General features: G+C 38.3%; 1 protein-coding gene across 2 annotated transcripts in view; it reads right to left on the bottom strand.

The window, feature by feature from the left end:
• The window catches only part of ROR1 (receptor tyrosine kinase like orphan receptor 1), a 162,163-nt gene that overhangs the window by 33,292 nt on the left and 114,725 nt on the right, over positions 1 to 14,146 (bottom strand). For both annotated transcript variants that reach the window (XM_083742860.1, XM_083742861.1), the window contains exons 3-4: positions 3,245 to 3,532; positions 2,058 to 2,088 (exon numbers count right to left, since the gene is read on the bottom strand). In XM_083742860.1, coding sequence (XP_083598986.1) covers positions 2,058 to 2,088; positions 3,245 to 3,532 — 319 coding nt within the window. The remainder of the gene's footprint in view (positions 1 to 2,057; positions 2,089 to 3,244; positions 3,533 to 14,146) is intronic.

Here is a 14,146-nt window from a genome sequence, read left to right as displayed (position 1 = left end):
TCTCCTGCTGCTGTTTTCAGCAGATCCTTGGTCCACTTTGCACAACACCACCTTTACTCAAAGGTAAGTCTCTTTGAGAATTGCAATCAAAACATTCCTTAGTCTCCACAATGTATTTAGCAGGCCTGACAGCATGAATTGTTTAATCACAGATTAAGAATGGGAATATTTAAAATCAGAGTTGTCCCACAGGAGATGCTGTTCAGGGCTAATTAACCATATATATTGCCTACTTCAAGCAAAACAATTTTATTTTCATGTTGCTAAAGAATTTAACAGCATCACATACTTTTTTAAAAAAAAGTGCTAAAAGGATTATCCACATTGCAGTATAGTAATATCATTATTAGTGTTACATCGTAAGTAAAGATAGAATTATTATGTGCAAAACCATCCAGCAATTAAAGCTGTAATCCTGTGCACACATAATTTGGAGTAAGCCCTATTGAGGTTTACTTCTGAGTAAACATGTTTAGGATTGAGCTGGAAGCTTAAGTGCAAATACACAAAACTAGGCTCTGTTAAAAATCAGCAGGAGTTCTTAGAGAGTTAAAGTGAATATGATGGCAAAACCATTGTAACAAAAGCTTTCAATCATGGACAGTTCCTTTTTTCTGCATCTTTTTTAGATTTTTAATCAAGTTGAGATTCCTTAATAGCATGAGTAGCTTAATTTTAGTGGTCAACCATAGCTGCCATAGTATAAACAGGACAGTCCATTTGAATCTTATGCAGGGGTTCAGGTCCAGGTCCATGCATATGCAAAAATATGTAAACTCAACCCCTCACCTTGGAACCACCTCTGTGTGAGCATCCCTAGCCTTCCAGAGCTGGTGCACTGAGTGAGCCTTGCTCCCCAAGCAAGGCAGAGAGCTTAAAAGCTCTTTTCATGCCAGGAAAACCCACCATGAAAAGAGCTTTTAACTCTCTGCCTTGCTTGCATTTAACTTGCTGGTTTTCAATGAGCCGGCCTGTAGCTTATTTGGAGTTTTGGACCATACTAGGTCCCTTGTCCCTCAATGATCATCAGAAAACCCTGCAGCTGAGTTCATTCTTAGGTCCTTCGGCTCAGGGCCTGTCAGGAAACCTAGATGGATTTCCTCAGGCACAGCAACAAGTGAAAGGTCAGGAATCAAAGCTTTGAACAACACATAGTGTGGTTAACAAGGGTGGCAGAGCTACCTGGTTCTGGATCCTCCAAGACGAAAGCTAGATCATTCCCCTCCCATTCATATTGAAGTTAGTTTTTTTGGGGGGGAACACATCAGAACACAGTATTTCACAAGAAGCAACAGGAGAAACAAGATAATATGGGTTGTGTACACCACTTGTCAAACCAGTAGTGGGAGTACACTGGATTCAGAGTCAGCAGGGAGCTGGGGGTTGTACACAGCCAAAGCCTTCCTCTCCTCTTGCATTTGACCAAGGCCAGTGTGATAGTAAACACTATGGGTGTTATTAAATTAAATAGTTGTGCAGACACAACAATCAGTACTAGCGCAAAAGGGTTTTCCTTCATGCACCCTGCAACATTCCCAAATCTGCTCTGGAGGACTGGGGGAACCCTCTGAACAGATTTAGAGGGTATGTAGTGGGAAGAGAGGGAGAGAATGTTCTGTTGCGACTTCAACTGAATATAATCCTGTGTCTATAGGATTGGATTCTAAAATGCTTTGAGATGTAGTCTACATTTTCCTTTGCCCGCAGCAAAGACTAAGAAAAAGCACAGTCTCTGCAAGCATCTGTCTAAAGTGGGTAACATCTCAGGTCTGTCATCTGCACTCTTTCCAAACATTCAGGAGAGTTAGGGTGGATTAAGGACCATGGAAGCAAGCAAACAATTTGATTTTACTGATGGAAGAAGCAGTGTCTAGCTTGGGCATGACCCACTGTACAACTAGTGTGTGCATGCATGTGTGAATATATACATATAATGAACTTAAAATGATACCACAAATCTATTCTTAATGTTGAATTCAGAGCAGAATACATACGAACTATAAAATTACTTTAAAAAAAAATTACAGAATTAACATAGTAAGTATTTAACAACTCACGATGTTCCTGGACTTGCTGTTGGCGGAGGACCTAGAAAAATGAGATTTTTTATAAAAAAAAATAAGAAGAGGAGTTAGTTTTTACTAAGTTTACAGCAGGGAATTTTTTGTTTTTGCTGAAGTCAATTTTAATCTATTTTATTGTTCCAAAATTCTAATACAAGATTCAAAGCTATTGCTATGTATTTCTCTGCTATCAATAGGTATACATTTTGCTCTTAAATCACTTAATATTTTAATGAGTGCATTCTATAAACAATGATAGACAGTGTGTGTTCGTGTGTGTGTTTAGTACAGTTTGGCTTTCACTCTGATCAGTATTGTAACCCCAGCATATGATATGAAGGCACATGAGGCCTTGCTAAACAGATTTAGGTCTGCTCAATGCCTGAATGGGTGATTGTCTGGGAACCATATGTAAGGCCAGCTTGGATTCCATTGTGGAAGAAAGGCAAGATATATAACAACAACAATAACAGATTACATGTTCTCATGTCCACTGGCCAGCAGTGCTAGGGGGGAAACAAAATGTGATGTTAAATGCATGCAAAAAGTTTAAGGGCACATTTTGAAATTACTATTTAAATCTAGCCTGCAGAGGTTGGGGCCTCAAAGCAGCATCAGGATGGACGTATCCTGGGATTTAATTCTTTTGCTGCATTTTGCATTTAGCCATGGGAGAAAAGCTTCCATTGGCACTAACAGCATCATATGTGGGAAATGGTTTCCCTGCCCAAGCAGGACAGCAGGAAAAGAAAACATTAAATCCCTGCACACCAATATCTCAGTGCTATCCTAGCCTGTGTGGCTAATATTTAAGTAATAAAAAATGCTTACACATTTAATATAACATGTAGTTTGGCTCTTAGTTATGCCTACCTCCAACACTGTTTGTTTAACAAGCTGTTTATAATGTAACAATATCACAAGATTCTCCATTGCAACGGCTTGTATTAACATCAATCAGATTGCAATGGCTTGTATTAACATCAATCAGATGTAATCTGAAAAGTAAATAATTGAATAAAGTGATAAATCTGCTTGCTTTGTTATTCTGAATGTGCAGTTTTGTTCAGCTACGTCCTGTGTTAACTTGGTTGGGCATGATGGGGAAACATTTATCTTTGCCTCCATTTTACCCAACTTTTCTTGAAAGAGGAACTTTTCCAGCAAGAGGGACTTCTTACCGAATTTCACAAACAGCACCCCAGTGGTAGAAACGGTTTTCTTGCCATTTGTTGCCACGCACTGAAAGTAGCCGGTGTCTGTGGTATCAAGGTTTCTGATTCGTAATCGAGATCCATAGTTTGTCGCACGGAAAGATATCCTTCTGGGTTCCTGTACGACGGGAGCATCATTTTTCAACCAACGTACAGTTGGAGGAGGATTCCCAGAAACCCTACAGTGCAGTTCTGCCGTCTGGCCTAAGGTAGTGGTGATATTGTTCATGGGCTCATCAAGCTTCAAGAAATAATCTGTAAAATACACAAGGAAGAGGGATTAGACAAAACAACTGCTCACTTGGCCACAGTTTTAAACAAATCAGTTTCTTGCACCCAAGAAATTCCTATTCAAACATAAATAATGTATTCTAGCATATCAACTGTGAATGAATCTCTTTTTCCTATGAAGAAAGATTAGTGGATGTATATCTATTGCTACATACAACACATACAAATATGTAAAGTAGTATAAGGGAAAGTGTCACAAATAATCTACTGAAGATGCTGTCTTCAGTACATTTAGATGTATACTCATAAAGCTGACTGTTGGAAGATCTGTTCTGTCTCTTTCACATTCCAAATGTGCTCATGGTTATGTTATTTAGACAATATAGATAACGGCTCTGCGTTGCCTTATATAATATTTAGCTACTTCTGTCACTGTTCACCCAGCACACTTATTTCATTTTATTGCTATATGATTATTATCAGATTTCTGAAAGTGGAAACAACTTGAAATCATTTGAAACTTACATTTGGTACTAAAGCTAAGCTTTTCTTCAGTAAGTTTAACAACCAACATATTGAGTATGCATTTATATCTATCTGTATTTTGGACATAAAATATTGTGTGAATTGTCTTCTTAGTCCAGCAGATGAGTTTCAGGTGAAGGCAGCTACCTAATTTGAAAAATTAATTGTCTTTTTTGTGTAGCTTTTTATACATACTCACCCTGTTTTACCTCTGTTATGGTAGCTTTATTTATCCAAGCAATGTTGTTGAAAAGGTAAGCTGCCTATGGGAAGCCACAGCTAAGTTTTCTAGACCAGATAAACCCAGCTCTCTAGCAAGTTATGCTAGCTTGACCTAGGGATGCGGGTAGTGCTGTGGTCTAAGCCACTGAGCCTCTTGGGCTTGCCGATTGGAAGGTTAGCATTCAAATCCGCGTGACAGGGTGAGCTCCCATGCTCTGTCCCAGCTTCTCCCAACCTAGAAGTTTGAAAGCATACAAGTGCAAGTAGATAAATGGGTGCCACTGTGGCAGGAAGGTAAATGGTGTTTCTGTGCGCTCTGGCACTTGTCATGGTCCTCCGTGTGCCAGTAGTGGTTGGTCGTGCTGGCCATGTGACCCAGAAAGCTGTCTGTGGACAAATGCTGGCTCCCTCATCCTGAAAAGTGGGATGAGTGCCGCACCCCATGGTCACCTGTGCCTGGACTTAACCGTCCAAGGGTCCTTTACTTTTTTTACCTTACAAGCTTGACCACTCATCTGTATATACATTAATATAATTTTATGGTAGCTGTAGGCCTTCACACATAAATGAGTAGCATGAAGTAACACTGGCACTTTAACAACATTTAGCAAGCACTTTAATATTCCCAATGTTCAGCTAAATAGGCACGTATCTCTGGATCTGGTCAGAAAACGGGTCTGTTGGTTCCTTTCAAGAATGAGTTTCTTAAAGAAAATAAACTTCTTCCCCCTCTTGAACTAGAAATCTACCCGCTTCTGATGTTGATGCATGTATTGGTTTCATTTCCACAAGACCTACATCCTCCATTTTTTCTAGCTTCTTTTTTTTGCATTGCATTAGGATTCAAATGTCCATTATTGGATCTATGTTCCATTTTTTGGCTATCAGTAGTGCCAATGTTTTTTTCCATGCAACACAACACCAACTGCTGCCTATCTCTATTAATTTCCTTCAAGTATGGCACGTTTACTCTTTAAATCCAAATTTAACCAGCTTCTCTCTTCAAAGGGCCACCTTTTCCTATCCAGATGTTCAGATTTGGTAGCCAATAGCAAATGCTGTTCCTGGACATCTTTACTAAAATCCAACCCACCTAAAAGTCAACTCTCAAAGTACAATTTTGTAAATATATGTGCTTCTTTCAATTACAGAGCTACTGCGGAACTGTAATTTAGAAGGCAAAGGAGGTGATTAAAGAGACCTAATTTTACAAGCTTTTAACACCTTAACACAATTTTGCCTATGTAAACTTTGGTTAGATGTTTAGCTTCATATCAAAGACATTGCAATATCATGAATACTGTGGGCAAAGAACCCACAAGGGGCTGGCAGTATATATGATCACCATTTTACTGAAGAAGGTATTATAGCAATGAAGACAGTTGACTACAATTTTACAAGTGAGCAAGGGGAAGTGGGTTCACCACTCACTTAGGGGTCCATATAATCTGGCATCATGCTTTGAACACTTAAAAGAAAACTCATTGTTAAAGTATAGCCTGAGTCAGATCATACATTCTTGAATTCCCACAAAAATCTGCATTTAATAAAATCATACTAATAGTGCACAGCTTCTGAGCAACCGCATTCAAATTTTAAGTATTAGATTTCTTTACAATGCTGAACTTGATTACACTTCAAAGAGAGTAATTTAGCTGCTTTACAGTGCAATAGAGTCAAAGAGGGAAATATTAATTTTTCTATGATCGTCATGCTGACAAGGATACAGAAAACTAACACAGAACATACAGTATTTCCAAAGAAGCACAGGTGAGGAACAATTAACAGGGTGCTGATTTGTTTCTGACACGTCGATAAATAATGGATAATTTAATATACACCGTTATAATATGGTTGCATCATCACAAAAACACAGATATAAATTTTACAGAGATGTAGCTGCATTCAGATGACCAGATATAGATAAAAGGAGATGTCATACGGAATCAGACCAATGCCTTACCTAGCCCTTTGTTGTGGAAGAAAATGGTTGCTTGCTGTACATCAGCAATGGGTAAGAACAAAACAGCAGGGATACCTATTTTTGTCACCCCCTTCTCTCTCACACTTTCATCATTCATTCATTCATTCATTCATTCATTCATTCATTCATTCATTCATTCTTACTTTCACACAAGCCCCCAACCCACAAGTCATCCATTCACACACCAAGTATACACCCCAGCCGTCCATCCATCATTCATTATCTTACTCTCTCACACACACATCCATTCATACACATTCTTAAGTTTCCCTCCCATCCTTTGTCTGCCTCTTATAGTTCCTGTAGTCTGAACTTATATAGGTTTACTTTGACATTAAGTCTCAAGGAGGCATTTCTGAAGCATCTTCCCAACACCATTGTAGAGTTTTCCCCGTTTCAGGACTGCACCAAGTAGTGTGGCAAAGCACAGGGTTCCCAGTGGAAATAAAATCTTCACAAGAGGAGCAAGAGGAGCTTCTGGATCACTATGTCACACCTGTGGTGTGTTGTGGGAGGCCATGAGAAGTCATCACAGAAGGCAGTAGCAAGGGTATCTTCCCTCTCCATGAAGTGTAGCAGCTAGAACATATTTCTAAAGGATGCTCTGTTAGGCTGAGTCTCCAAGCTCCAATGCCACTGCAGGGTTTATGGAAAGGAAGAGAGATCCCTGAGTGCTACCAGATGCTGCACACATAAGGCCATGGATTACCCACCTGATTACAGTGTCAGGAAGATGCATTTTCAAGTAAAAACAGGATTTCCCAATTGGTATGTGGAGGAAAGGGTGCGGCAGCACTGAGTAAACCTGAGTTTTGCTACCTAGGCCACTGTGTGCAGAGGGGGAGGGAGAACCATAGTATCAAGATGGATCCTCAGAAGGACAATTGTTTTATTACTGCTTCACCTGTTCTTGACATGAACACTGTCATTGAAAACAGGTTGCATAATATAAATCCTGACCCAAATTATATCATCAATCCTTTAATATTTTTTTGGCTATGGCACTCAAGCTAATTGCTACAGAATACACCAATTATATGTCTGAATTTAGGAGGATTTAAGGATTGTACCATAAATCAGTTAGCATTTTCTTCCTTTTTAAAAAACATATACCGGTATTCGCCTTTGTTTGATACCAAGCATGTATGACGACGCTTTCAGAAAATACTTTAATGTCAGAAATTTTGAGATGAAACCAGAAATCTAAAATTTAGACCACATATAATTTGATAACAAGTCAATTTTACTTTTCAATTTGTTAAAACAATCTGTTCCCAGTCTTAAATCCTAAATGCCAAGTTTCAACCCACAGAGACTTTTTTCTTTATGCTCAAGTTATAAACCACTGTAAAATGCTGACAGACCCTTACTGTAGCAGGCCTAGTGGGTGCCCTATAATGAACTTCTAAATTACTTGAGATAATATCTAGAAAGCTTGGCCTTAAATATGTTTCTGGTTTTGAGGCATTGCCAAAGAAAACACTGCACATCATAAGTCACCTTCATGAGTCTAAGAGTATAAACTGGAAACAAAGAATGCAAAAACTAAATATTAGGTGTCTTTATTCTGCAACTTTCCCCCTCATTTTTTCATTATGGAATAGTGCTTTAATACACAGTTAAGTTTAAGGAGTTCTGAAACCACAAAATGTGCATTGTAAGAAGAAATATGTGCATTGTTAAAACAGGAAAGCTTTCAGACTATTTACTACTTTAAGTGGTGGCGTCCAGGTGCGTTTTAAAGTAAAAGTGGCAAATTCTTGCAAAGGAATTTGAATCTTTGTAGGATTATTCTAACTTAAACTTAAGTAGCAACTTATTCTGATGAACATTTGGCATGCTAAGACAAAAGCAAAAAGTTCATTATCATTGCTAATGCTGCTGTTAGTACTACCAGGATGTCAGGCTAGAATCTGTTCCAAGCCATTCAGCTGCAAAAATAAGAATTGAATGCAAGTAAAGAACCTTAGTTCCTCTTTTCCTTTTCCTTGGGGTAATGAAGATGGCAGCAAAAGAGGATGCAGGAGTGTCTTTAAAATGAATCATTTCATCATATTGATTAATAAAAACAAGGAAAATGCAAATTGACATTTCAGACAACAGAATAATGCTTTTTTATTATTTGGCAACCCACATGAAGCATATCAAAAAGTTAAAAGAGATGTGAATGGAAATATTTGGTCATCAGCATTTCAAACAGGAAGCAAAGGCCAGCAACTCATTTTGCTCAGCCAGCTTGCTTTTATTTCACCAAAGTTCTCAATGAAGCATTCATAGAAAGCTTTATCCAAACACATAGTGCTGAATGGATTGTGTTTTCTCTTTATTGTTCCACTGCATATATTCCTTTCCGAGTTAATAATATACAGAAGCAGGCAATAGGCATTAGGGTGGATATTTTCTGAAAGCTTAGCCATTTTCTTTCTTCCTTTCTTCCTTTTTTTCTCCCTTCCCCTCTCTCTTACACACACACACACACACACACACCAGAAGCTAGACAGCTTCGCAGTGTCATAAACCTCTATCAGCCTTTCTGATTTATTTAGACTACCAACACTCAAGCCACAGAATGAAAAAGCAAAAGACAGTGTCCCTTTGCAGCCAGCATATCAGCTTCTGGGGTTCATTTATTATATTTTTGTCATCCTTCAATTTAGGAGCATAAGGTGGCATACATGGTTCCCTCCCTTCATTTTATCACAACCCTTTCATGTACATTAGACCAAGAGAGAGAGAGAGAGAGATGGGGACTGACTCATAGTCACCCAGTGAGCTTCATGGCCAAGTGGACAGTTGAATCTGTCTCCCTTGTCCTGGTCTGGCGCTCAAACCATATACTCTAATCTTACTGTATGTTTTGGGAGCAGAGAAACTTCCATATGAAGTTGTCCATTCTTTAAGTATAATATCTCCATTGGAAGCCCTGCTCTAAGTGCCCACACCTTCAGACGTTAGATAGGTGGCAACTCAGATCTGAATTTTCTCAGTGCTGGCATCCCAATAATGAAACTCTTCCTAGGAACTCTTCTGTTGCCTGCTCTCTGAACTTCAGGTACCAGATGAATACAGTTTCCTTCTTCAAAGCTTTAAATGGATAAGTTAATTTTGCCTTTTCCTGTCAACCACTATTGCTTCATTGAGTTTTGTTGTCCTGGATGATTTATGATGAAAATCAAGTTTAAGGAAATGTTTTAAATAAATAAATGTCATTATTTGAAACAGGAAAGGAAGCAGAATAAAATTTCATGAAACCCCAGTCTCTGGCCCCCACTGAAGGGAAAAGGCAGTAAAACAAGGGCAACAGTATTTTAATAGTGCATTCCAGACAGCACATTCCTAAATGTATTAATTCAATTCAATAATATCCCCTTAGCACACAGTCAATTGTATAGCAGCAGAGTAGCGGGCATGAGATGAACAGACACTGAAATTTATTTAAAAGTTAGAACAAATATATTTATATTTATTCCTAATTTTCATATAAGGGAAGTTAACAATATATGATGCCATATATGAATGGATGAATAATGACTCCTCACAAAAACAAAAATAAAAAAGCGGTTACTCTTAGAGTGACTACCATAAATGAGATTTCAAAAATGGAAGATGACCAAACTTTAATGACATTATTTATTAATTTATGTGGCATCTTTTAACTTGAGATTTACTCTAGAACGGCCTTCAATATTTTCGAAGATGGTAAGGAGAACAAGCAAACTTTTAGCTGTCAATACAAAGTGGATTTTCTATCTGACTATGCTCCTTTTGACAGTTTTCAATTCTGTGTTTTAGATTTTTTCATACTGCTTTGTTTCTGAATGCATTTTAAAATTTCCAAAGAGCTTTGGTGACAATTTTGATAAGTGAAAACTGGTGTGGAGGAATTACATTTTTCTTTACTTGAAATCTGGTTTATAAAACAAGCAGGAGGTCTACACACTTGTAACTAATTTATAAAATCTATCAGTTCCAAAATGGCCCAAAGCAAATGCACAAACTATAACAACAATTATGTTGTTAGAGGTACACACACACACACACACACACACACACACACACGTAGCATTTACAAATGTATGATTAAAGTAGCAGGTTCAACAACTGTATAAAAAAAGAAAAGGAAATCACAGTCTAGAAAAGCTATGTGCTACAAATTATTGTTTATAACAAATAAGTAATTTGTGACTAGCATACAAAAATCCATATCATCTTGTAACCTAAACTACTGAAAAACATCAAGGGATTTTGTTGTCGCTTTAGAAACCAAACTGTGTCTTATTCCAAACCTCAACTCACTAAAAGTATTTTATATTTTATTTTTGTTTTTAAGTTGTCATCATTCATCTTGTTTTTATTATTGCTTGTAAGCCGCTCTGAGCCCGGCCTTGGCTGGGGAGGGCGGGGTATAAATAAAAAATTATTATTATTATTATTATTATTATTATTATTATTATTATTATTATATATGTAGAGGTCTCCTCTATGCGTATATAGATCTATATTTGCATGTGTAGATATATCACACATACATAGAGGATGGAGAATAATGCAATGAAGCAGATTGTGTGTATATATAAATAAATGTATGTGCCTACCTATCTAACTGAATAAAATGGCTGAAGAGTAATGCTATGAAGTCAAAGATAAGCAGCTATTTTTGACATTTTGACATACAATCACATTAGAATCTGCTTCTTATTAGCCCTTCCTTTGCCTGTTAAAGGTCTATTTTTTAAACCCCAAATGTCAGGAAATCTGGAACAGAAATGTACAATAAAACACGTCCCTTGGCCCTCTGATCTATTAATCTTTCAAATAAACCGAGATAGCTGGATGAGCCAGGGCAAGGTTATTATATATAGCTACCTTGTGTGTAACGTCAGACATTCATTATACACACTGGGGTTTATTAGGGGAAAAACCCAACCAAAGTCTGAAATAAGTTACACATTTTCTGAAACAGTTTAGCAGACTGGTGAATGGTACTTAGGTCAATTTCTTTGGTAGCTTTTGTTGTATGACCTTCACATTTTATGTCCTATATTACCCATAAATGAGACATTCAAGAAACACAAATTCTCAAACAAAAACACACACTCTATCAGTGGAAAAGCAAACAAAAGAGCTAATGTGCTGTAACTAAAAAAATTCTCAAACAAAGTCATAGTAATTTACTGCCTCAGCTACTCATGGGACCCCACAAATAGAAAATACACACACACACACACACACACACACACACACACACACACGTCCCATAAGGGGCACTTGATTTACTGAATATCCCTGTATAGCAAGAGAAAATGAAAAGGTAAATTGTGCATGAATATGAAAGCTGTAATTTTACCTCTTTTCACCACATGAAGCAATTTCACATTTAAAGATTTTGTGAGGAGAATCATGGGTAATCTATGAACCACCACAGAAATGAGTGACCAAAAGCATTAGATTCAGTAGAATATTAGAGAATCTGAACACTGAGGATTTCGACCCTCTCAAAACCAACATTAACAGAGCCATCCTCAGCAGTACACCAAAGTAAGTGAGCATAGGATTCACGCATTCAACCAAAAATGAAAGGGAGCAAAAACTGCAGGGGGGGGGGGGGTTTGAACAGTGACAATGATTTTACAGAATCCCTGCTGCTACAGAATTTTTATATATTAAGGAGCAATCTATCAGCTCCAGTCATCTTTGGAAGACTTTTGAAGAATGCTTGCCTGAATAGCAAGGTTTTCAGAAAGGGTCTGAAACAACATGTTGCTGCTTGTCTAAGAGAATAGGCACTATCATCCTAAAAGCCCTACTCCTGATGATGGCGGAGGAGAAAACAGGGGCCATACTAACATGCCCTTCCTAACAACTGCAGTTATTGGACAGGATCATAAGCAGTTAGGCAGCCAGTTCCTAAGCCATGCTAATACCAAGTTGCCTATAGTTGGTATCCATCTGTCTCAAGAGACAATAGAGTGTGCTTCTAGGGGTGAAGTCAGATGCTGTATTAGCAACACCGAAGTGACCTTCCCAAGGGGCAAGCCCGGGCTGTGTATATGGAGGTTCTGAGCTGCTCAAACAACTGATGTGGTCCAAAGGAAAGGAAAGCAATATGTTTGGCACCAGCTTGGCTGCAGGAGTTGCCAGAAGATGCAAGATGAAATTCAACCATCTTAGGGACTCCACTCCAGATTTGTGTAGGGTTTGTACCTTAGCCTTTCCTTCTCCCAAATATATCCCGTAAAGCAGTGGAGCTTTAAGACCAGAGTTTTCCTTCTCCTAGATGGGCTACCTTCTTAGGTTGATGAGCTCCAGCTCCCCAGGTCTTTGTATATTAGCACAAGACACAAGAAACATAAACTTGGTCTGGAAGCATATTGGCAGCCAGTGCAAGTTCTTTCCTGCAAAGCCCCTTCAAGGATCAGCTGGCTACAGAGCTCCCCAAGGGGAATTAATAGTGAAGCTCATCCCAGTTGGCTCAATTTCATTGCCAATCAGCTGACTGGCAGTAACAGGAAGTCTCCCTTGCCAATACATAACAGTGTGTGTACTGTAAGGCTCCTGATTGTGCACTGGCAATCCCTGATTATGTCAGTTGTGTAGCATATGGGTGTGGTTTGGAAAAAATAACATTGTGGGCCAAATTGGGAACTGTACCATGCCAAATTAGGCATGTGTGCCGGAGGTCCCCCACCCCTGCTCTAGCCACGATTGACTTGTATATATGAACTGGTGCTCTGCAATCACAAGATCTTGTGTCTGTCCTCTCAGTAGTCCTAAGACAATCTATTGTTTCTTCATAACAAGACTCTATTTTCCCCAAAAGTCTGTAGACTCAGATTTCTAATGTGCAAATGCCCTTTTGACAACTGTTAAATTCAGCAGCAGCAACAACATAATAATCTCTTCTTTGTAACAAATGTCTGCTGAAAAGTAGGAAGAGAAACCAGGGTGGTAGGAAGAACTAGAAAAGCACTTGATGATCCGGAGATGCTTTTAAAAATGATTTTTTTTTATTTTAAAAATGCAGCATTTATTTATCTTTAAAGTTTTGGTGAGAAACCACCACCTCCCTGCTGCATCAATTGCTGCTTTCAACAGGTCTTCACGGGTGGTTGCGTCCCTTTTAAATTTCATTTCCTGATAAAAAGGATAAACAGGCAACTGTTTACTGCTGCCAATTTAGCTTATTTAATCAAAACTGAAAGTTGAATGAGTCTCAGTTGGTAGACAGTCACTGGAGAAGTAGTCAGGTTGAGGGCAGGGGAGACAGAATAACAAGTTTGTTGTTGTTTTTTAAAAAATACTCATTCAGTTTTACAATATTTTAATAAGAACATGAAAAACATACCCAATGAAACACTGAAGTGTATACATTTGTGGGGTTGTTGGGGGAGGGAGTGCTTCTGAAGAGTGGCAGGAACTGTGAAGGTCACTGAATAGGGACATCTGCTTAATTGGGAGTGCTGGCTGGGAACCAATTTACATGAGGCGTTTAACAAGCTTTAAAATCCGGTTTATATGGATGCTTCTGAGACCACATGCCAGCTCTTGTGGAAAACAGGTGGAAGTTGATTTCTTTAAGCTGTATGTTTGCATGACCTGTCATTTCTCAATGCACATTTAAAAACACTGGAAGTTCACTGTGGGTGAACTACTGACCTTGCTATTATATTTAATAAAACCATGGAGGCAAAGGCCCAGAACAAATTAAATATGGATACCAAATGGTTGAAATATTATGACTTATTAATAGAGGAAGAGGAAGGCTATAAATTAAGACCATTTGAGCAAATTAAAGGTAAGTTAAATTGGCTACATTACCACCAGATTAACGAATTGTATAAACTGGATAAGAAAAATGGTTTTGCCTTGGAAAAATCTAAGTTGGAGATGGAGTTGTTAGATACTGA

The sequence above is a fragment of the Podarcis gaigeae genome (assembly GCF_964106915.1).
Source record: "Podarcis gaigeae genome assembly, chromosome: 6".
In the NCBI taxonomy this organism is placed as follows: domain Eukaryota; kingdom Metazoa; phylum Chordata; class Lepidosauria; order Squamata; family Lacertidae; genus Podarcis; species Podarcis gaigeae.
This window is presented reverse-complemented; position numbering and strand designations above follow the sequence as displayed.